Below are 21964 nucleotides of genomic sequence, written 5' to 3'. Positions count from 1 at the left end.
TGGTTAAAGGATTCCACTTCACATCTCTACGTCCCTTCTAGAAGGCTATGTTGCTTACGACTCCTTTAGAGTCCATACAGAACATGTGAGAGTTACTCTTTTCATTAACTCTGACCCTCAAATCGTACCCATTCAACAATATACCTTTGTTAACAATGACAACGATTTTTTATGCAAGAAGGAAACCAGCCAAGAGCAACAAAAAAAAAAGAATAAATAAATAAATAAATAAATAAATAAAATAAAAAAAGTTCCACTTCAATGCAAGTTACCTTAAAGATTAGTAAAGAATTAGCCAAAAATTATTTCTCTTCGTCAGAATAGATGAAAATATTACCAGCTAGCCATGACATCACCTTGATCCAATGTGCTATCAGGCCAGCCTCTACCAGACGTTGGATGCCCCAATCAAACTTATATTTCCACGCTGTGTTCTTTTGGAAGTACCAGCACAGATGACCTGGATACAACTGTTCCTGGAGCAGGAAGGTGTTACGCATCTACTCCAGAACACCAAAGAGAAGTTGAAGATTAGCGATTCAGTTTTCTTTTTTTTTTTTTTTGTTTTTGTTTCTTCATATAAAATTTAGAACCATATTCTAAAACACTTTGCTCTCTCACTAGGACCATTTTCATGGGCCACAGAGATGATTGGTGAGGGTCTAAGGATTGTTTTTCTTCGCAATAAAGAGAACCTATTGATTTGTAATTCGGACCATAGAAATAGAGAAATACAAGACGACGTGAAAGTATTTCAGAATATGGTCCATGTCAACATTTATTGTAAAAATGTAAAACTAACGCTATTTTTTTTTTTTTTTATATGAAAAATCAGTTCAAATCTAACCTTATATGTATCGAAAAGCAGAATACGGTTGTAGGAGAAGCTTTCAATGTAAGCGTGTGTCCCATTGACCACCGCGTAAATAGCTTCGTCGTAGGTGGGATACAAGTCCAGCTTTTTCCCCAAGGAGCGGTAGTGGGGGTCTTTGGAGGACCTGAGCGCTCCTGGTACAAACTCTCCGTAGTCGAACATGGACATCCTGCTGGGCAAGACAGAAAGATTATCATTTATATCATGCACCATGTTGCTATTTGTAGTCGTGTCGTGGTTTCTACTTTATTCAAATATATATTAATTGTCAAAACCAATTAAAGTAGATATTTTTAATGTAGAAGGGATACTGTTTGTTTGTTTGTTTGTTTGATCTGCTGCAGTCTCTGACGAGACAGCCAGACGTTACCGTACGGAACGAGCTCAGAGCTCATTATTTCCGATCTTCGGATAGGCCAGAGACCAGGCACACACCACACACCGGGACAACAAGGTCACAACTCCTCGATTTAAACACTTTAAACACTTTAAACACTTTATTATGTTTGCCATTTGTTACAGATTGTGAATAACAAATAAATTACATAAGACAAACAGCCTTTTGCAAGTAAAAACTTTATGGGCAGGAAAAAAAAAAAAAAAAAATATATATATATATATATATATATATATATATATATATATATATATATATATATATATATATAACATTTCAAACAAAAGCAAAATAGAAAACACTGAAATAAACAAAGAGAACAGTATTAACTAAAACATTGAAAAGAAGAGGAGAGAAAAGGAAAAGATATTAAGAGAAAATACATTTACCTGATCTCACCTATGTTTGCTATGTGTAAGTGTTAGAAGACTCACTTACAATGGTGACAAAGTTAATCATATTATAAATAAAAATAATAATTATAATAATAATAACAATAATAATATGATAACAATAATAATACAGTAATAAAAAGAACATAAGGACACAAGGATAACCATAATAGTAATAATAATAATAATAATAATAATATTATTATTATTATTATTATTATTATTATTATTATTATTATTATAATAGTAATGAAGATAATAATAAGAAAAGAATTTAGTGACAAACTGTAAAATTTAGTGATGAAAATAGTAGTAATAAAGAAAATAATAGTAGGCATAATTATAATAATGATAATAATAGTAATAATAATAATAATAATAATAATAGTAATAATAATAATAATAATAATAATATCAACACTAATAATGGGTAATAATAATAATAATAATAGGTAACAATAATAATAATAATAATAATAATAATAATAATAATAATAATAATAATAATAGTAGTAATAATAATAAAGATGATATTAATAATGCTAATAAAGTGGTAACATATTCTTTCAAGAGAAATAATGAAAACTGAATTTGACAAAAGCAACCAGTTATGGTGTATAGACTAACAGGATGACAATAAATGTTTCTTGAAATTGTTTTTGAAAGATTATAAGCTAGTTGATTGTTTAACATGCATGGGCAATAAGTTCCAAATTTTAGGTCCTGTGTACAGCAGAGAATGCTTGAATAAGGTGAGTTTGTGTGCGGGTATGTTGAGTGAGTTTTTATTTCTGGTGTGGTGGCCGTGTGCAGGTTGGGTATTATATACATTGTTGTTAATCATTTTAAACATGTATGAGGTAATGTTCAGTTTAGACAAATCATCCAAGTTCAAGATACTTAAAGATTTAAATAAAGGAGGAGTATGTTCATTGAAGTTACTATTACTAATAATCCTAATTATTTTTTTGTGCAGAACATTAAGTTGATACAGGTGACAGGGATAAGTTTGAGACCAGATTGGGTTACAATAGATTAGCTGTGGAAAAATATGGGCATAGTATAATCTAATGAGAACTTCAAGTGGGGCAAAATGTTATACTTTGAATAGTAGTGGAATAATTTTAGATATCTTTAAACATAGTTGGGATAAATGATGTTTAAAAGTTAAATTCTTATCAATAGTTATACCAAGGAATTTTATTTTACCTGTCTGTAAGATGTCATCATTTAGAATTGTTAAATTAGGTAGTGGCTGGTAGGTGGTTATAGAGTTAGAAAATAGGGTAGAAAATGTTTTGGATGTATTAACTGTAAGTCGGTTGGCTATGCACCAATTTGAGAATTTTAATAGTTCAGTGTTGGCTTTGTAGATTAATTCTGTTGGATTTTTCCCAGTCAAGTAGAGTGTAGAATCATCAGCAAATAGTATGGTGTTTAGTGAATCAGATATGTTGCAGATATCATTGATATATATAAGGAACAGAATGGGGCCCAGTATACTGCCTTGTGGTACACCTAAATACACTGGATTAATAGGGGAACATGTATTATTAAATGATGTAAACTGTTTTCGATTATTGAGATAGAAGGCAAACCAATCATGAATGCAACCACGAATACCATAGTGATGCAATTTGTCAAGGAGAATATTTGGTTGGACTGTGTCAAAAGCCTTGCGAAAGTCAATAAAGATGGAGACAATGGATTCATTTCTATTGAGTGCAGTGTAAAGATCTGAGGTAAATATATTAATTGCATCAAAAGTGCTTAAACCTGTTCTGAAGCCAAACTGCCTGTCATTTAGGGTTTTCATTTTGTTTAGATATAATAATAAATGGTTCTTCATTAACGATTCAAATATTTTAGAAAAAAATTGGTAATATTGAGATTGGTCTATAGTTCGATATATCATTCTTGTTACCTGTTTTATGAATTGGTATTATTTTAGCAAGTTTGAATCTATCAGGGAAAATTCCTGTGGTAACCGATTGATTGAAAAGAGCTGTGAGTGGCTTAGCAAATAAGTCTTTATTGTCTTTTATGAGAGCAGCAGGAATCTCATCAATGTGTCCTTTTTTGTTTTTAAGAGTTGCTATAACTTTAACAGTATCGTAGTCAGTTATTATAGGCACTAACATAGAACGTGGATAGTCTCCTCGAAGGAATGATTTATGAGACAGTTGGGTGGGGGGCAATAAGCGTGCAAGGTCCGGGGCTATGTTTGAAAAGTAATCATTAAAGGCATTTAATATTTCATGTGGGTTGTTTTGAATGTGTTTGTTGTGAAGGACTGAGCTGACTGATGTTTTGATTTAAGTCTTGGAATTTGTGAGTTCATTTATGGTTTCCCAAATATTTTTTGTGTTTTGTCTGAAGTCTGAGAACTTTTGTAAGTAATAGTTTCTTTTAGTGAGTTTAATGAGGTTAGTTAGATTGTTTCTATAGTTTTTGTAAACTTCAAAATTTATCAAACCTATTTTATATGCTTTATATAGGGCAAATTTATTTTGGATAGATTTAATAATTCCATGGGTGATCCACGGTTTTTGCAATCTTTTTGTAGTAATGAATTTTGTTACCTTAGGAAAGGAGGTATAGTAAATGCTGTAAACTGTGTCTAGAAATAGATTGAAGTTTATGTTAATGTCTTCATGTGATAATAATGAATTCCAGTTTATTTCTGATAAGTTTGTCCTGAATTTATAGCAGTTTTCAATGTTTCTTATCCTAAAAGATATTTTATGTTTTTCATTAATGCTGTCAAGGGAAGGAATGTTTAGAAATATAGGCAGATGGTCAGTTAGGGGATAGAGAATAATGCCAGGGGAGGAAGGAGCTGAGAAATTTGTCCATATGTGGTCCAAAAGGGAGGGAGTGGCAGTGGAATTGTCATCAGGAAATCGTGTGGGTCGGGATATATGAGGAAAATAATTTAGAGACTGCATTGTGCTTAGGAAATTGTTTGTGGGCGGGTTTGTATTATGTTCCAGAAGGTTAATGTTAAAGTCTCCTGCAATTATGACTTTGTTATCAGAGAAAATGTTATGTGAAAGTAAATTGTCCATATAAACATTAAATTCATTTACTCTGTGGTGTTTACTATGGGGACGGTAAAAAGATAATATGATATAGTTGGAATTACCAATTGTGATTTTAAATGAGCAAAGTTCAACATTTTCATTACTCATACAATAATTGCTGAGACGGACACTGGAGATATCATTGTTAACATAAATTGCTGTACCACCATAGCCATCAGATCTGAGTGTGTGATAGGATTTAAAGCCATCAATATCATGTAAAGAAGTCGAATTGGGTTTGAGCCAGGTTTCACTAATACTTAAAATGTCTTTGGCAGTGTTCTTAAAAAGGTAATAATATCATAATTTTTGTTAAGAGATCTAGTATTCACATGTAATATATTTAAGTAATCATGACAATTAACAGGGATACTTGATTTATAGGAGTTGATATCATGATACTTGCAAATACTGTCAATATTGTAGGATGTCGACCTCTGGCATCTGGGGAGCAGCGCAGGAAAGCCTCTGTCCCCACTCCCCACAGCTTAGCGTCACTCAGTTCCCGGGTAGTAGCCTAGCTGTGAGGACGCACCGGACCTGTATCTCTGTTGGCTTGCCAATAAAGGAAGAAAGACGGTCACTGTGTTTGTCAAGCACCCTTCATGGCGCAGTGAAATGGCACCCCAGGTTCTCACCGAGCGGCAGCAGGCAGGCGAGGGCCAGGCTGCCTGCCAGGCCCCCGCTGACGATGGATGACGCTGCAAGCAAGCATGACGTCTCTCCCTACTGTACGCCAAGCCTCTGCCGGCAGACCGCCCGCCACCGCCACACCCGAGAAATGTGCTGCGGAGATGACGCCGACCAGCTTCAGGTCGTGGCGAAGATCAGTGGAATCCTGGTTAAGGCTGGCCAGATGGCCTGACCAGGAAGCAGTGCTGCACATCCGCCTGCTATGTGTTCCCGCCCTGCAGTGCACGCTGGATGCAAGGTATGAGACCTCTGGCAGGGGGAGGCGCTGACGCCGAAGGAGGCTCTGGACGCAATAGGCAAGATCGTGCAGCAGTCGTCGAACCAGGCTGTGAAGTGGTATGACTTCTTCAATGCGCGTCAGGTGGGCGGTGAGTCGGTCAGTGTCTATATGACCCGGTGTGCCCAGGAGGTGGCAGACTGTGGTTTTCAGTGTCCCAGGTGCGATAGCAGCCTATCAGAGTACATGCTGCTGAGGAAGGTGATGGTTGGCCTTAGTGACCAGTGTTTGAGGCAAGAGGTATACAGAAAGTGCGGTGCATTCAGTGACATTGATAGTTTGAGAGAGTTCTGTGTATCGTTTGAGGCAGCGAGACGCGACGCCGTTTTTTGGCGGGAAAAGTGAGCGGGACCATGCTGTGGCGGGAGCTGACGTCAGGGCGGATGACGTCACCGAGGAGCCCCTAGTTGCCAGTTACCGCCAACGTGGCCACACACCCCGCCGGCCTGAGTGTGCACCCCAGTCAAGCGGCCCGCCCGGCAAGTCCTGTCATTACTGCGGGGAAAAGCACGGAAAAGCACCCTGCCCGGCACGAAACCTGGTGTGCAAGTCGTGTGGCAAGAGGGGGACATATATAGAAGGTGTGTTGGGCAGCGAAGAAACAGGACATGGCCGTCAACAGTGTCACTGTGGGCAGCGTGGCGGTGGCGCCAGAACCCCTGCTACAGGTGAGAGTCACCCCATTAGTGGAGGAAGCTGAGACTACAGTGACAGCGGTCGCGGACACGGGAGCACAGGTGTGTGTCGCCGGCCCCAAACTCATGTCCAAGCTTGGTCTCTGGCCTGCGCTTCTGCAGCGTCGGGCTGGCATACGGGACCTCGCCAGAATACCGCTCTCCAGTCTGGGGGCAGCTACCTGCCACATCAGCCTCCCGGGCCATACAACGGTCCAGGATGTGCACTTTGTGGAGAACGTGGAGCGGCTGTACCTGTCGTGCACCACATGCAAAGAACTCGGCCTCATCCACCAAGATTTTCCCAAGCCACCGGCCGTAACAGCCGGTGTGGGAGTGACGGAGAGCGACGCCCACAGCGTGCCGGGCCGACCTGCAGCTATCCCCATGCAGCCTTTGGAGGAGAACGTCCCTCAGCTAGAGCAGTGGCTGCTGAGGCACTTCTCGGCGTCCACTTTCAACACTGAAGTTTACCCTCTACGCGTGATGCAGGGCCCGCCTTACCACATTCACCTGCAGCAGGATGCGCAGACCTATGCTCGCCACACACCAGCAACAGTTCCCAAACACTGGGCAACCAAGGTGAAGAAGCAACTGGACGAGGACGTCAAGCTGGGCGTCATCCGCCCTGTCCCGGCAGGCGTGGCATCGGAGTGGTGCGCGAGGATGGTGGTGGTGGCTAAAAAGTCTGGCAAACCAGGAAGAACGGTGGACTTTCAAAGACTGAACTCCTGCTGCCTGCGGGAGACCCACCACACGCCCACACCCTTCGACATGGTGTCAGATGTCCCAACTCACTCCTACAAGACTGTGGCGGATGCGCATTGGGGATTCCACCAGGTGGAGCTTGATGAGGAGAGCCGCCACTTGACTACATTCATCACGCCGTGGGGGCGGTACCAATACTGCCACACGCCGATGGGTCACTGCTCAGCCACAGACGCCTACACCAAACGGTTTGATGACGCGATAAGTGGCTTCCCCCGCAAACACAAGTGTGTGGACGACACTCTCCTGTATGACGCCGGCATTGAGCAAGCATTCTAGCATACTTACGACTTCCTGGAGCGGTGTGCCATGGTAGGCGTCACCCTCAAACCAGAGAAGTTTATGTTTTGCCGCAGGGAGGTGGATTTCGTCGGCTTTCACGTTGGTTGGGAAGCGTACAAGCCCACCGAGGACCGTCTCTCAGCAATAAGGCACTTCACAATGCCTGGCCAGCCCACCATCACCGACGTGAGGTCACTGTTTGGATTTGTCAACCAGCTGGCACCCTTTCTGGCCACCGCCCCCATCATGGAGCCGTTTAGAGACCTCCTGAAGAAGCCAACAGGACGGAAAGTATACTGGGACGAGCAGCTGCAGCGGAAGCTGGAGCAGGCGAAGGAGACCATCTGTGAGCTGGCCAAGGACGGTCTGGCCTTCTGCGACCGCACAAGGCCGACGGCTGCCATCACAGACTGGAGCAGAGAAGGCATAGGCTTCGTTATCTTGCAACAGCACTGCTCCTGCGTGTCGCCTGAGGCCCCACTCTGCTGCAAGGGGGGCTGGCGCCTGGCTCTCTGTGGTAGCCGCCACTTAACTCCGGCTGAACAAGGGTACGCGCCCATAGAAGATGAGGCACTGGCAGTCGCATAATGCCTCCACAAGGCCCGCCTCTTCCTTCTAGGCTGCCCCAATCTCATCCTGGTGACTGATCACCGTCCTCTGGTGGGCCTGTTGGGTGATAAAGCGCTCACGGATGTCGCCAACCCAAGGCTGTTCAGGCTGAAGGAGCGGACGCTGCAATTCAAGTTCACGTTCCGCTACCTGCCGGGAAAGAAGAATTGCGCAGCAGACTTCCTATCTAGGCACCCATCTATGAAGGCAGCCCCTGGTACCCTGGAGGAGGAACAGGATGAGGAGATGTCAGTAGCCATGGCCGTCGCCACCGTTGCTGCACTAGAACTGCAAGACAACCTCACCCTCGACGAGGACATGGTGCTCCAGGCATCAAGGAACGATCCTGTGTACCAACTACTGCTGGCCAGGGTGCTGGCGGGTGACTGGCACCCACAGAGGTCCCAGGAGCTGGCATGCCTGCGCCCTTCTACAGCATCAGGAGAGGCTGGGGTGTCGCGAGGCCTGGTGACGTATGCTTTCCACAGCAACCATCATCGCCTGGTGATTCCGGACCTCCTACGCAAGCAGGTTGCAGCCCACCTCCACGCAGGCCACCAGGGCATAGACTCGATGCTCAGGAGAGCACGACAAGCAGTATACTGGCCTGGCATTGAGGGAGACCTGAGGCATTACCGCACTAACTGTGACACGTGCAACACACACGCCCCCTCCCAACCCCTCGAGCCTCTTCTCTTCACTCCGCCCCCTGACTATCCCTTTCAGCAGACTGTGGTGGATTTGTTTCAGCTGGAGGGGCATAACTACATTGTCTACGCAGACAGGCTGACGGGTTGGCTGGAGGTGTCTCACCTGCCTGATGGCACAGAATCAGGCAGAGTTAAGGACGTGCTGCGTCACCACTTCTCGAGATGGGGTGCCCCAGAGCAGCTCTCCATGGACGGAGGCACCAATCTGGGGAGTGAGGAGATGAAGAGCTTCCTCCAGAAGTGGGGGGTAGGTGTTCGGGTGTCCTCGGCGCACTTCCCACAGTCAAACGGAAGGGCAGAGGTGGCCGTGAAGTCTGCCAAGAGAATACTACGGGGAAACGTTGGAGCTGATGGCAGTCTTGACAACGATAAGATCTCTCCGCTCTACACCAGTACCTTAACACACCTCTACGGGGCATCAATAGATCACCAGCTCAGCTAGCAACAGGCCACCAGCTACGGGATGGAGTACCATCAGTGAAGAGGAGACTTGAGGTTGACAAGTTTTGGGGAAGGACGCTGCGGCAGCGAGAACGTCAGATGGCGCACCACCACGACAGAGTGGTGGCTGACAGGAGCGCCACACGCTCCAGCGCGCCCCTTGCACCTGGCGACAGGGTTCTCGTCCAGGACCACCAGCACGGCAGGAGGTGGAGCAGAGCAGGCATCGTCATAGAGGCAAGGGACCACAGACAGTATCTCGTCAGACTTGACGGTAGTGGCCGCATTTCCCTCAGAACGCGGCAACATCTGAGGCCAGCACCTGCGGCGCCTTCATGTTTTCTTTCATGTTGCTTCTTTGCTGCTCCCAGGTTATGTTTATTTTATTTAAGAACACTGTCACTGCATTAGCCAGGGTTCTTAGCTTGTTTGGGGAGTTGTAGGATGTCGACCTCTGGCATCTGGGGAGCAGCGCGGGAAAGCCTCTGTCCCCACAGCTTGGCATCACTCAGTTCCCGGGTAGTAGCCTAGCTGTGAGGACGCACCGGACCTGTATCTCTGTTGGCTTGCCAATAAAAGAAGAAAGACGGTCACTGTGTTTGTCAAGCACCCTTCAGAGAGAGATAATAAGAGAATATTGCGGGCTCCGCTGCCACCGTCTGCCTCCGCTGCCGTCTCTCTCCCGTACCTACTCACTGCTAGGTGAACAGGGGCTACACGTGAAAGGAGACACCCAAATATCTCCATCCGGCCGGGGAATCGAACCCCGGTCCTCTGGCTTGTGAAACCAGCGCTCTAACCACTGAGCTACCGGGTGGATACCTGTAAAGGATGATAGAAGCAGGAGATAGCATCAAGAGAGCCACATTGAACTACCGATATCAACATAGGGTCGGAATGTTAGTCAAATCCAGAGGAGAAGTGTCTTGAAACCTCCTTCTTGAAAGACTTGAAGTCATAGGAAAAAAAATATATATATATATATATATATATATATATATATATATATATATATATATATATATATATATATATATATATATATATATATATATATATATATATATATATATATATATATATATATATATATATATATATATATATATATATATATATATATATATATATATATATATATATATATATATATATATATATATATATATATATATATATATATATATATATATATATATATATATATATATATATATATATATATATATATATATATATATATATATATATATATATATATATATATATATATATATATATATATATATATATATATATATATATATATATATATATATATATATATATATATATATATATATATATATATATATATATATATATATATATATATATATATATATATATATATATATATATATATATATATATATATATATATATATATATATATATATATATATATATATATATGGTTGTTCAATGCAAAGACATATCACTTTGGTTTTATTCAGACAGGAAGCTGAATCTCGTCTTGTAAGCAACAAGATATTGGGTAAGTAATGTATTTTGTTGGAAATCGTTAGATTTTTCTCCTTGACACAAAGAATGTTTACTTCCATTCTTACTAGGCATCTTCATCTAAATTGTTTTCCTTATATTAGCATATACAGTATAGTGCATTTCAATACTGTATGACAGTACATATCTAACTACTACTATATTATAATGGTTATTTTCTCACAGATTTTCCAGTATATAAGTGCTCACACACACCACAAGTATTGATCCTTCACATTGCCTTCTGATTCTTTCCCCATGCATGGCTGTTTGGGTTCTTGTTACAGCTTTGTACAGTAAGTTTTTTTTTTTTTTTTGTACTTCCATTAGTACTGTAATGATTGTGTTACATATTGATGTGTTAAGTATATAGCTTGGGTAATCCTTGTTATTATGATCATATATTTTTTAGTAATGCCTAGTAGTCTGTATACTGTGATATCTCGGTATTTTTTAAATTTACAACCAACAGGTACACTATGGTACATTTATGGTGCGTCTCAAGTTCATGAACGCAGGTTTGTGCGCCCTCAGAAAACGTTCAACAAACCATCATAAAACTTCAAATTTCCTGGGGGGGAGCTTTATGCCAGACTTTATCAAAAGCTTTTGATGTGTCTAACGGTGCAGCAAAAGTTTCACCAAAATCTCTAAGAGGATGACCAAGACTCAGTAATGAAAGCCAGTAGATCACCAGAAGAGCAACCTTGACGGAAGCCAAACTGGCGATCAGATAGAAGATTGTGAAGTGACAGATGTTTGAGAATCTTCCTATTCAGGATAGATTAAAAAACTTTAGACAAACAAGAGATTAAAGCTATAGGACGGTAGTTTGAGGGATTAGAACGGTCACCCTTTTAAGGAACAGGCTGAATGTAGGCAAACTTCCAGCATGAAGGAAAGGTAGAAGTTGATTGACAAAGTTGAATGAATTTGGCTGGGCAAGGTGCAAGCACGGAAGCACAGTTTTTGGGAACAATATGAAGCACCCCATCAGGATCATAAGCCCGCTTTCACACGAGCGATTCTGTGCGCAGGACGCACAGAAACACATCAGTTATTTGTAGATGTGTTTGCCACGCGTTCGCGCTTCATTGACCAGCAGGTCCCTGCCGCAGGCCTGCGGTGAGCGCTCCCGCCCGATCCTTCCTTTCAGTCATGGAGGGTGACCGGAAAAAAAGTTGTGTTCGTTTTTCCTCGGATTTCTCTTCATAATTTTGATAGATTGAGCGGCAAACCTCTAACCATGCCTCTTCTTTCTTGTTCTTGTTCTTGTATTCATCTTTCCAAGGATCCCATAGTGCAGGCCTCTTTTCTAGTTCGGAAATATACTCCTCAGTGTTGTGGTATGCCATCCTGCTACTTGTCTGAAAATTTTCTTCATTAATTAATATTAGTAGGCTACGTGATGTATGCATGCATGTATGTCAATTGTGCTCAAATAGCTATGCATATTTCCTCTAAATCATGACTGTTATACCATACTCGAATGAACTACATACCAGAAAGGGATGCGTAACTTACCTCACCCTGCTGGAAGCGATGACTGATATGGCAGCAGGACTTGAGTGCGCGCGTTCTAGAACGTACGTGTGAAAGCACTCAGTGTCATTAGTAGCCAGCAAGAACGCGTGCGTTCTTGCTGGCTCTGCGTTTGTGCTGCGTTGCACGTCCACAAAACGCTTTATATGAAAGGTCCCATTGAACTCCACTGGAAGTTAAAACGCGGCGCACCCGAACGCGAGTACGGAAACGCTCGTGTGAAAGCGGCCTAAGGCTTCCTAGGGTTTAGGCCAGCGAGGGCATGGAAAACACCATTACGAAGAATTTTAATTGTAAACATGAAATAGTCAGAGGGAGGAGGAGAGGTAGGAACAAACCTAGAATCATTCAAGGTGGAGCTGTGAGCAAAGGTTTGAGACAAAAGAGATTGCAGTGATGGCATCAGGATGAAATAAAGGAAGGATAGATGAAGAAGAGAAGTTATTGGAGATGTTTTTGGCTAGATGTCATAAGTCTCGAGGGGAGTTTGAGTTTGAAAGATTTCTACATTCTCTACAGATGAAGGAGTGTTTGGCAGGTTGAAGAACAGACTTGGCATGATTCCGGGCAGATATAAAGTGCGACATTCACGAAATGGAAGGCTCAAGTACCTTTTGTGGGCAACCACTCTATCATGTGTAGCACGAGAACAGGCAGAGTTAAAACAAGGTTTAGAAGGTTTGGGTTGAGAAAAAAAAATGAGGAATGTACGCCTCCATGCCAGATACTATTACGGCTGTTATGCGTTCAGCACAAAGAGATGGGTCTCTGACACGAAAGCAGTAATAATTCCAGGGAAAATCAGCATAATACCTCTTCAGGTGCCCCCAGCTGGCAGAGGCAAAACGCCAGTGGCACCTTTGCTTTGGGGGATCCTGTGGAAGGACTGGAGAAATAGGACAATATACAGAAATGATATAGTGATCGGAGGAGCCCAACGGAGATGAAAGGGTGACAGCATAAGCAGAACGATTAAAGGTGTGGAAGAGATCAAGAATGTTGGGTTGTTGGGTGTGTTTCCAAGACGGTCAGGAATACGAGTAGGGTGTTTCATCAGTTGCTCTAGGTCATGGAGGATAGCAAAGTTGAAAGCTAGTTCACCAGGATGGTGATGGTGAACATTGAAATTTCCAAGAATGGAAATCATGTATAGGGATAAATACATGTATTTTCCAAATTCTTTCGTCGTATATACAGTCAAATAAAATGTTTAAAAATGCAAAGTCGATACGATTTGCAAATGATTGGCATATAAACAGGTTATGAAATGTCCCAAATACGATAAAAAGATCATAAATAAGAATACACTCGACCAGCAGGATGTCGTCCCCTCGCTCACTCTGTACTCTCTCTCTCTCTCTCTCTCTCTCTCTCTCTCTCTCTCTCTCTCTCTCTCTCTCTCTCTCTCTCTCTCTCTCTCTCTCCGCTGGGCGACGGGAGTGTACTGAATAGCCTCTCTCGACTTTACAGAGAACTCCTAATTTTTATTCCTTCATTTCTCTACTCCTTTAAAACACTCCATATCTCCTAAAAATCCTCGTTGATTCCACTAAGTGACAACTGTTCGATCGGGGGGAATCATCATGCTTGAGATGGAAATATTTATTTATTCGTGATATTAATGCCCTGTTTATATGCCAATCATTTGATTTTTTTATAAACATTTTATTTGACTGTATACGACGAAAGAATTTGGAAATACATGTATTTATCCCTATACATGATGATGCAGTATGACATGTTGCTCACGCATGCGCCGTATGCTTAGTGAATCTTGTCCCGACTCCTCGTGCGTCTGGAAGTGCATAGGCCACCCACGCATGCGCAAATGAGCAAGACACTTCCGGGACATTTTTTATTGCGACACCGGCTCAAGACACGCTTTCTGCCTTCAAAGTGCGGACAGCAGAAATGTTGTACTGCTGGAGGGAAGGGGGGTAATTAATGATTTAAGTAAATGAATAAAATTAAATAAACTTACAATGAATAAAGGAAAAATTGCTATAGATTTTTAAATTTTATTTTTTGTCACAAAAAGCTAGGGAAACTGCCGTTATCAAGCCACTGATTTTTAATTTAATTTTGACTTAATAACATTGACTGCAAAACTCACAAAACTTTACAATAAATTTATAGAATGATGCTAAATGAATTTTTCTCCCCCATAACTCACGTCTGTTCTTTACAGTCCAGTTTCCGGAGAGGATACACACTCACAAGAAAATAAGTATACAAAGGAAAAAAAAAAAAAAAAAAAATATATATATATATATATATATATATATATATATATATATATATATATATATATATATATATATATATCACTACACAGTACGGCGGCGACACTAGCGGCTTTCTCAGCTCACGGCAAGAAACACTGAAACATTGAGGCCGCCATGTACCACATGGTGCCACTTCCTCGAACAAAAAAACAACTTAATGCTGGGCCTAGTTACACCATGAGGAAAAATGGTGGGGGAGGATGTACCATGGTGGGTGACGATCCTTCCCCCTCGCTGCACCCTACACTACCGCCTTATCAATAATCTCGCTTTCCTCCTATATAATCTATCAAAAATATAATGCACACACACACACACACACACACACACACACACACACGTGTAACACTGGGAGAGAGAGTTGCCGTCTATGTTCGGTTGGAGAATGACAGGAGACTAGGCCCATCAAGGTTGCCACTCAGAAAAATATAAAAAGCCAAGATTGCCCTGTAAAAAAAGCTAAGATTGTCTAGCAGTGGTTACCAAACTATCTTACCTGACGCCCCCTTCTTGCTTCCAGTAGACCCACACGCCCCCCCCTCCCACTTCCTCTTTTGCTCATGTGAACTTATTTTATTTTATTGCATTTATTTCTTAGCATTGTTCAGGAAAACAGATCTCTGTTTGTATTAAATTTTAATAATGAAAGCCACTCAAACAAATAATAGTACATTCCAGAGAGACATTTTTTCTAAGTAAACTAAACACATTTGGTTGAAAGGGAGCGAAAAAAAAACTTTAGCAAACTGGCAGATGACTTCACGCCCCCCTTGAATTCTCTTTACGCCTCCCTAGGGGGGCGCGCCCCCCAGTTTGGGAACCACGATGTAGATGACCCACCCCTTCCAATCTTCCTTCAATAATGTATTTATGTATGAGGTATGACCCATTTTTGTGGTATTATTGATGTTGGCGTATAATTCTAAGTGTTATTTACTATCTAGACTCTAGATAGTAAATAACACTTAGAATTATACGCCAACATCAATAATACCACAAAAATGGGTCATACCTCATACATAAATACATTATTGAAGGAAGATTGGAAGGGGTGGGTCATCTACATCGTCAGGCTCCCAACTATGCAGAGTTGCCTCATCATGTTGACTGGTTCTCTGGACGTAATGTTGATGACACTTCCCAGTTTTAACATCACTTATGTTGGTTTCCACACGTAACATTCTCCTCCATGACGTGAAATGGCTTGTTTTAGCAAGTAATCGAACTGCAATTGCCTCTGCTTGAAGTCTGTTTGCTTGCTTTGTTTTTAATTATGTTTACCATAGAAAATACTCTCTCTACGCAAGCAGAGGAATGGGGTAAGGCTAATAAGTCACACATTAATTTTGAAAGCAATTGATACTTCACATGATTATTGCCGTCTTTGACAATAGTATTTCTGGCCAGAATGAAGTTGCCTTGTCACTCATGTCTTTCAAACCTTCTTTTACTGTAAGTAGGTCTTGCCACTGATTTTCCAAATCATCATAATCTTCTTCCATAACAAGAGTTGGGAAGTGTATTGCAAGTTCAGCAATTGACTTGACACGTCTGTTAGGGTTTAAAGCTTCTTTGGGTTCAATAACCTGCAACTTAGCTAGTACACAGTCTTCTGCAAGGGGAAATCTCTTTTTAATCTGCTTACACAGCTCCACTAAAATTTTTGACAATCTAACAAGAACCTTTTCTTTGCTCCTTTGTCTGCTATTGGTTCTCTCAACAGGTGTGCCTGGCATCGACCACCCAAATTAATTTCTTTAAATTCTTGTACAGAGAATTGTTACAGGGATCAATATCAAGTTTTTTTTTTAGTTAACACCACATCATCTTTAATAAACATGGCTAGTATACTTCTGTATTCATCTGCAATTATAGCATACAACGATCCCAGTCTAAAATATTCAGACAAGTTCCAGATTCATCTTTTCTACTTTGCCAATTATGTAATTAAAAAATAGAAGCATATGTTTAGTGCCACAATTTACCAGAGTTTTGTATATTTCTCCTGCAACGTCGAATTTCACATATTCCGTTCTCATTTCAGCTTCAAAAAAGAGTTTCAGGGCATCCCACTGCTCTATTATCCGTGTGATAACTTGTCCTCTGGACCACCTTGTCTGTGATATCTTTAGCATTCGATGTTTTGGAATGTGCACAATATCTTGTATTAGTTGAAACTGATGATTACGCTTACTACTTCGAGCGAAATTGCAACAAACATCTCCTAAACACTGCTCCAAAAAGGAAGGCAAATGAGAACAAGTATGGCTCGCACAGAGCGCAAAGGAGTGACATGTACATCCTAAAATGAATACCGATGGCACTTCTCAATTTAGGAAGGCTTGGAACCCATTATTTGTGCCCAGCATAGCTGAGCAGTTATCACTGCCAAATCCTATTATAATATTTTTGAGAGGTATATCTCTGCTTGCAAGCAAATTCTTAACAGCTGTAAATAGGCCTTCACCACTGGCATCTTGAACCTCAACAATATCAAGTAATACATCACAAACTTTACCCTTCATTTGATCAAAATACCTCACCATTACTGCAAGGATCTGGGATACAGATATATCCGTGCTCTCATCAATTAGTAGAGAAAAGACATTTTCCTTACATATTTTGGCAATTTCTTCACGTTTCTCAAGAGCAATACCATCCCTCATTACATATGAGGCTTTAGTCTTCTTCAAAGACATATTCTGAGCTATTTCACATTTGGGAAACATCTTTTTAATACTTTTATCAAATGGTCTGCTTGCTTAAATGGTGTCCCATGCTCTGCCATGAATGCAGAGAACAAAAGTTCAGCTTTCCTTACGTCACTTGGAAGATCATTTTCATTTTTCTTCTTGATAAAAGTATCAATCACCGTGGCATTTTCCTTTTACTCATAGTTTTTCACATGTTTGTTGGAAGATGTGTGGGTTTTAAGCTTAAATTTATTGCAGTTTTTCAACTTGGTGTCACACCCTGTGCAAATAGCTGTGTGTTTATGTTCAGGATAAATTTTAAGCCTGTTTTCCAATTCATCATCCTTTAGCCATTCTTGTTGCACTACTTTCTTAAGTATCATATTTTAATTTTCTTTTTTGGTGGTGTACATGTACATGTCATGTCATCTCTCTCTCTCTCTCTCTCTCTCTCTCTCTCTCTCTCTCTCTCTCTCTCTCTGGTGCAGACATTTTTTTTTTCCAGGAGTGATGGGCCAAGATACGAGGGCACGAACAGGAAAGTAAGGAAATTTTTAGTGCTGAAGTTGAGAATGTCCCAAAAAGCCAAGATTTTCACATTTTATAAGAAAAAAAAAAGACAAGCCGACAAGGTCTATGTAAAAAAAGCCAAGCTCTTGTCCAAAAAGCCTAGGAGTGGCAACCCTGGGGCCCATGGGATCTTCGGCCCAACGGCTCTCCCAAGGTTTTGAAAATTGTTAGCAGACAGCACAATAGTATTGGTGCAGAATAATTACAGAGAATTTGATTAACATTACTAATGAAATTACGTTACTGAAAGACACTTTCCTGAACAGCTCAGTTCTTCCTTTACTTCTAGAGTGAAAAATTTGTTAAACATTTCTTAAAATATAGCAAGTAAATTTACGGTCTTTTAACTCATGAGCTGGCTACTCTCTTTTCCTCTGAGACCGTCCCAATACAGTATAGGGTGATCACGTGTGTTGCTACGCTTGTAACTATGATTTTGAATTTCTAATAAATAAAAACAAACTTAATATTATCATCCCCCGCACTGGGTTTACCAAAGACACTATAAAGTAGTATATTAGAGATTATAGTCTTCTAATTACATGAATAGGCAAGGAAAATTATTAACTTATGACTAAGATTAGTACATGTTAAATACACCACATAAAAAAAAAAATATTCAAATCACTTATATAATATAATGTAGATGCAACCGATTAGTTATCGATAGCAATAAATAGGTTATGGAAAGTTCCATGAATCATGTGATGTTGGGTGGCGTGATCCTGTCAGCCGCACCTGTCTGTGTTCTGGGGTGCCACACTCGTTATACGTACTTATACACACACACACACACATATATATATATATATATATATATATATATATATATATATATATATATATATATATATATATATATATATACATACATACAAATGTAATAATTAAAGAAATAGTGACAAGTGCGATGTCCATTACTATGTGACACCGTTACAAACTATATGTATATGTATATATATATATATATATATATATATATATATATATATATATATATATATATATAGTCTGCAAAAAAATATTTAACTTACCTACTTACCTATATGGACTCTGGGCGAGCTGCTCTACCGTCTGCAGGCGCTCGGGATAGGCAGGGATGGTGATGAAGGCAATGAGATTTGCTGTGTAAGCCGTGGTGAGGATGAAACAACCCACCCACCAAGACACCACAAATATTCGTTTTCCTTGTGTTTTGGGTAGTTGAGGCAATGCATGGCTAACTAGAGGGCGCAGTGCGTAGAGCCAGGTTGATGAAGTGCTTTTTTTCATAAGCTCAATTTCTGTGAGGTTCTAGATAGAGAAAAACATTATAGTTAGACAGAAAGATCTCTTTTTAATTACTTGCTGCTTATGTATTTACTATAACTGTGTGACGTACATCTTTATAACCATTTTGTCTGTCTGAGAGGGGAAAAAGTTGTCCCCTCTAGCGATGATAAAAAAAAAATCAACTTAAGCAGGGTGTCGTTAATTTTACTATTGTCCGGAACACAAGAATGCGATCTACTGCTTTAGTTAGCTTATGGATAAATTCTTTATATAATCAAATATAATTCATGTTGTGCCTGAGTAAACTATGCAAATCGCTTTCAGAGCAACGAATATTTATGGAATTTTTTTTGCACTACTTTTGTTTCCCTTCCCTATCAAATCATATTGTTTGCTTTGTTCTCAGTGTTTTTTTTTTAAAGGAATAACTATTGTAGAACAATTGGTACTGAATTTATTTTCCCCAAGGTAACCTCCATCTTAGTGTAAACATTACTTACTTACAAGTTCTCTAACAACCCGGAGATTTTGAGAGAAAAGATAGTAGAAAATGTTTGAAACCAAGTATATGTATTTCAGTCACTAAGAAAAAAATAGACTAATTTCTTCTTTACAATAAAACAAGGATCACTCGTTTTGGTTAAAAACTAACAAAGTAATAGGCTTCTGAATAAAAAAAAAATCAGGAGAGGTCTTTAAAGTTTTAAGATCCCACGGCTGTTCTTTAAACACGCGCTGCCTGGTAAATTTGGTCTAAACACATTCTCCTTCCACTTCAAAATTACCTCATTTTTACTGTCACGCTTCTGGAGATGAAAGGTAGTGATACTGCTGGTGTGAATCCATGGATGTCACCTATATGTAGCTAACCTATATAATCAACTTTTCGTAATATTACAGCTTCCAGAAAGTACATTTGCTTATTAGCGTTTTTGTTCTTGTACTAAATGCTTTATTATTGAATGTAGAAAAACATGGCTAAAAGATCATTTTAGGGAAATCCAGGCACCGTAAGTAAGTAGAAATTCATAATAAGTAGTGGACCTAGCCATTCCCTAGTGAGGTCCACAGACCACTGACTCGCAGTCTCGCATAGGGGTGGGCACGATATGATTCCGGAATCGATTCCGTCGATTCCGCCGCAGACAGCATGGTATCGATTCCACTGAATGGTATCGATCGATACTTTGGCCTGTCGATTCCACTAGCTTAATTTGTGATACGGAACTGTGATAAAGTATTGGCTAGGGTATATTATATGTATTTTAATATATATATATATATATATATATATATATATATATATATATATATATATATATATATATATATATATATATATCAAAATGAATATTTTTTTTCTTTGAAAGGATATAGTGAAATAAAGGAATATAACAATTTTGCCATAATCTTAGGATGTATTATGTATTTTTGCCATTCTTGTGATTATATTATTGTTTGGCATTTTTAATAGGAATCTCCCTTTCATTTTGTGATACGGAACTGTGATAAAGTATTGGCTGTAATTATACACTGAAATATATTTTGTAATGTTTTATTTTGTATACAAAGTATTTTTATAATAAATATCAAATGCCTCAACCAATTAATTGTTTATTTGTTCCTCTTCCATGTGTGTGTGTGTGCGTGTGTGTGTGTGTGTGTGTGTGTGTAGAAAAATAATATTCCGGAATCGCTTCACACACTGCCACAATACCAAGGCAAATCGTGATTGCAAGGAGGCGATACCAGTGTCGTGGACGTGAAGGGCATGAAGGGATACCAGAATCAGTTGGCGCCCCAGGTCGCGCGCTGGAGACAGAGCGGTGGGATCGATTCCGGAATCGCGAAGGGTATGAAGCGATACCAGAATCGGCTGGCTCCCTGGCCCTGGTATCGATTCCGGAATCGATACCAGCGATTCCAACAGACTTTGGAATTGGAATCGGCGATACTCAAAACAGCGATTCTTGCCCACCCCTACTCTCGCAGATGACAACATTCTGGAGGCTCAAGCCACTAAGTTAGGGTGCTAATTACTCATTTCCAATAATAATAATAAAAAAAAACACACATTACCTGTGTTACCGGGTTGCCAGTGATAGCAAAATTTTTATCTATTTTCCTCATATAAACCAACTTTAAAAAAAAATCACCACGAAACTTTAACATTGTTGTCAACACCATATACATAATTTAAAAAGAGAAAAGTATTTTTCCCTAAATTTGAAAAAAAAGAAAAAATGTAAAATATATGGCGATGACCCCTTATTGTGAGGTTACCACCAGATCTCTGTCCACCCTGATAACGTCCCTAAGACTGCTTTCATCACTCCGTTAGGACTTTCCGAATTCTTATGCATGTCTTTCGGACTCAAGAACGCTGCCCTGGCATTCCAGCGTCTCATGGACAAGGTGACCTGTGACTTGGATTTATCGTTCGTATTTTTTTTTTTTTTTTTTTACGTAGGGAAGAGGACCAGCCAAGGGCAAAAAAAAAAAGAAAGATAGAAAAAGGCCCACTTGAGCGCTGGCTCTCCAAAGAGTTCAAAAAGTGCCAAAACCGTTAGCCTCCCAGATGCAGGGAGGGAGTTCCAGAGTTTACCAGTGAAAGAGATGAATGATTGAGCGTACTGGTTAACTCATGCATTAGAGAGTTGGACAGAATAGGGATGAGAGGAAGAAGAAAGCCTTGTGCAGCGTGGCCGCAGGAGGAGGGGAGGCATGCAGTTAGCAAGATCAGTAGAACATGAAAATAGCGATAAAATATAGAAAGGGATGCAACATTTCGGCGGTGAGAAAGAGACTGAAGACAGTTAGTCAGAGGAGGGAGTTGATGAGACGAAGAGCTTTCGATTCC

At 40.2% G+C, this 21964-nt stretch overlaps 1 protein-coding gene across 1 annotated transcript; it reads right to left on the bottom strand.

The window, feature by feature from the left end:
• Window positions 1–54: 54 nt before the first annotated feature.
• On the bottom strand, window positions 55–21106 carry LOC123509866 (ionotropic receptor 21a-like). The gene is made up of 5 exons (XM_045264451.1): window positions 21020–21106; window positions 18875–19125; window positions 848–1043; window positions 357–500; window positions 55–63 (listed from the first exon to the last, which is right to left on the bottom strand). Exons 1-5 carry the CDS (start codon window positions 21104–21106, stop codon window positions 55–57), a joined length of 687 nt encoding a protein of 228 aa, XP_045120386.1.
• Window positions 21107–21964: the final 858 nt, after the last annotated feature.

The sequence above is a fragment of the Portunus trituberculatus genome, chromosome 27 (assembly GCF_017591435.1).
Source record: "Portunus trituberculatus isolate SZX2019 chromosome 27, ASM1759143v1, whole genome shotgun sequence".
Taxonomy (NCBI): domain Eukaryota; kingdom Metazoa; phylum Arthropoda; class Malacostraca; order Decapoda; family Portunidae; genus Portunus; species Portunus trituberculatus.
The sequence above is the reverse complement of the archived record's forward strand: the minus strand, read 5'-3'. Positions and strand labels throughout refer to the sequence as shown.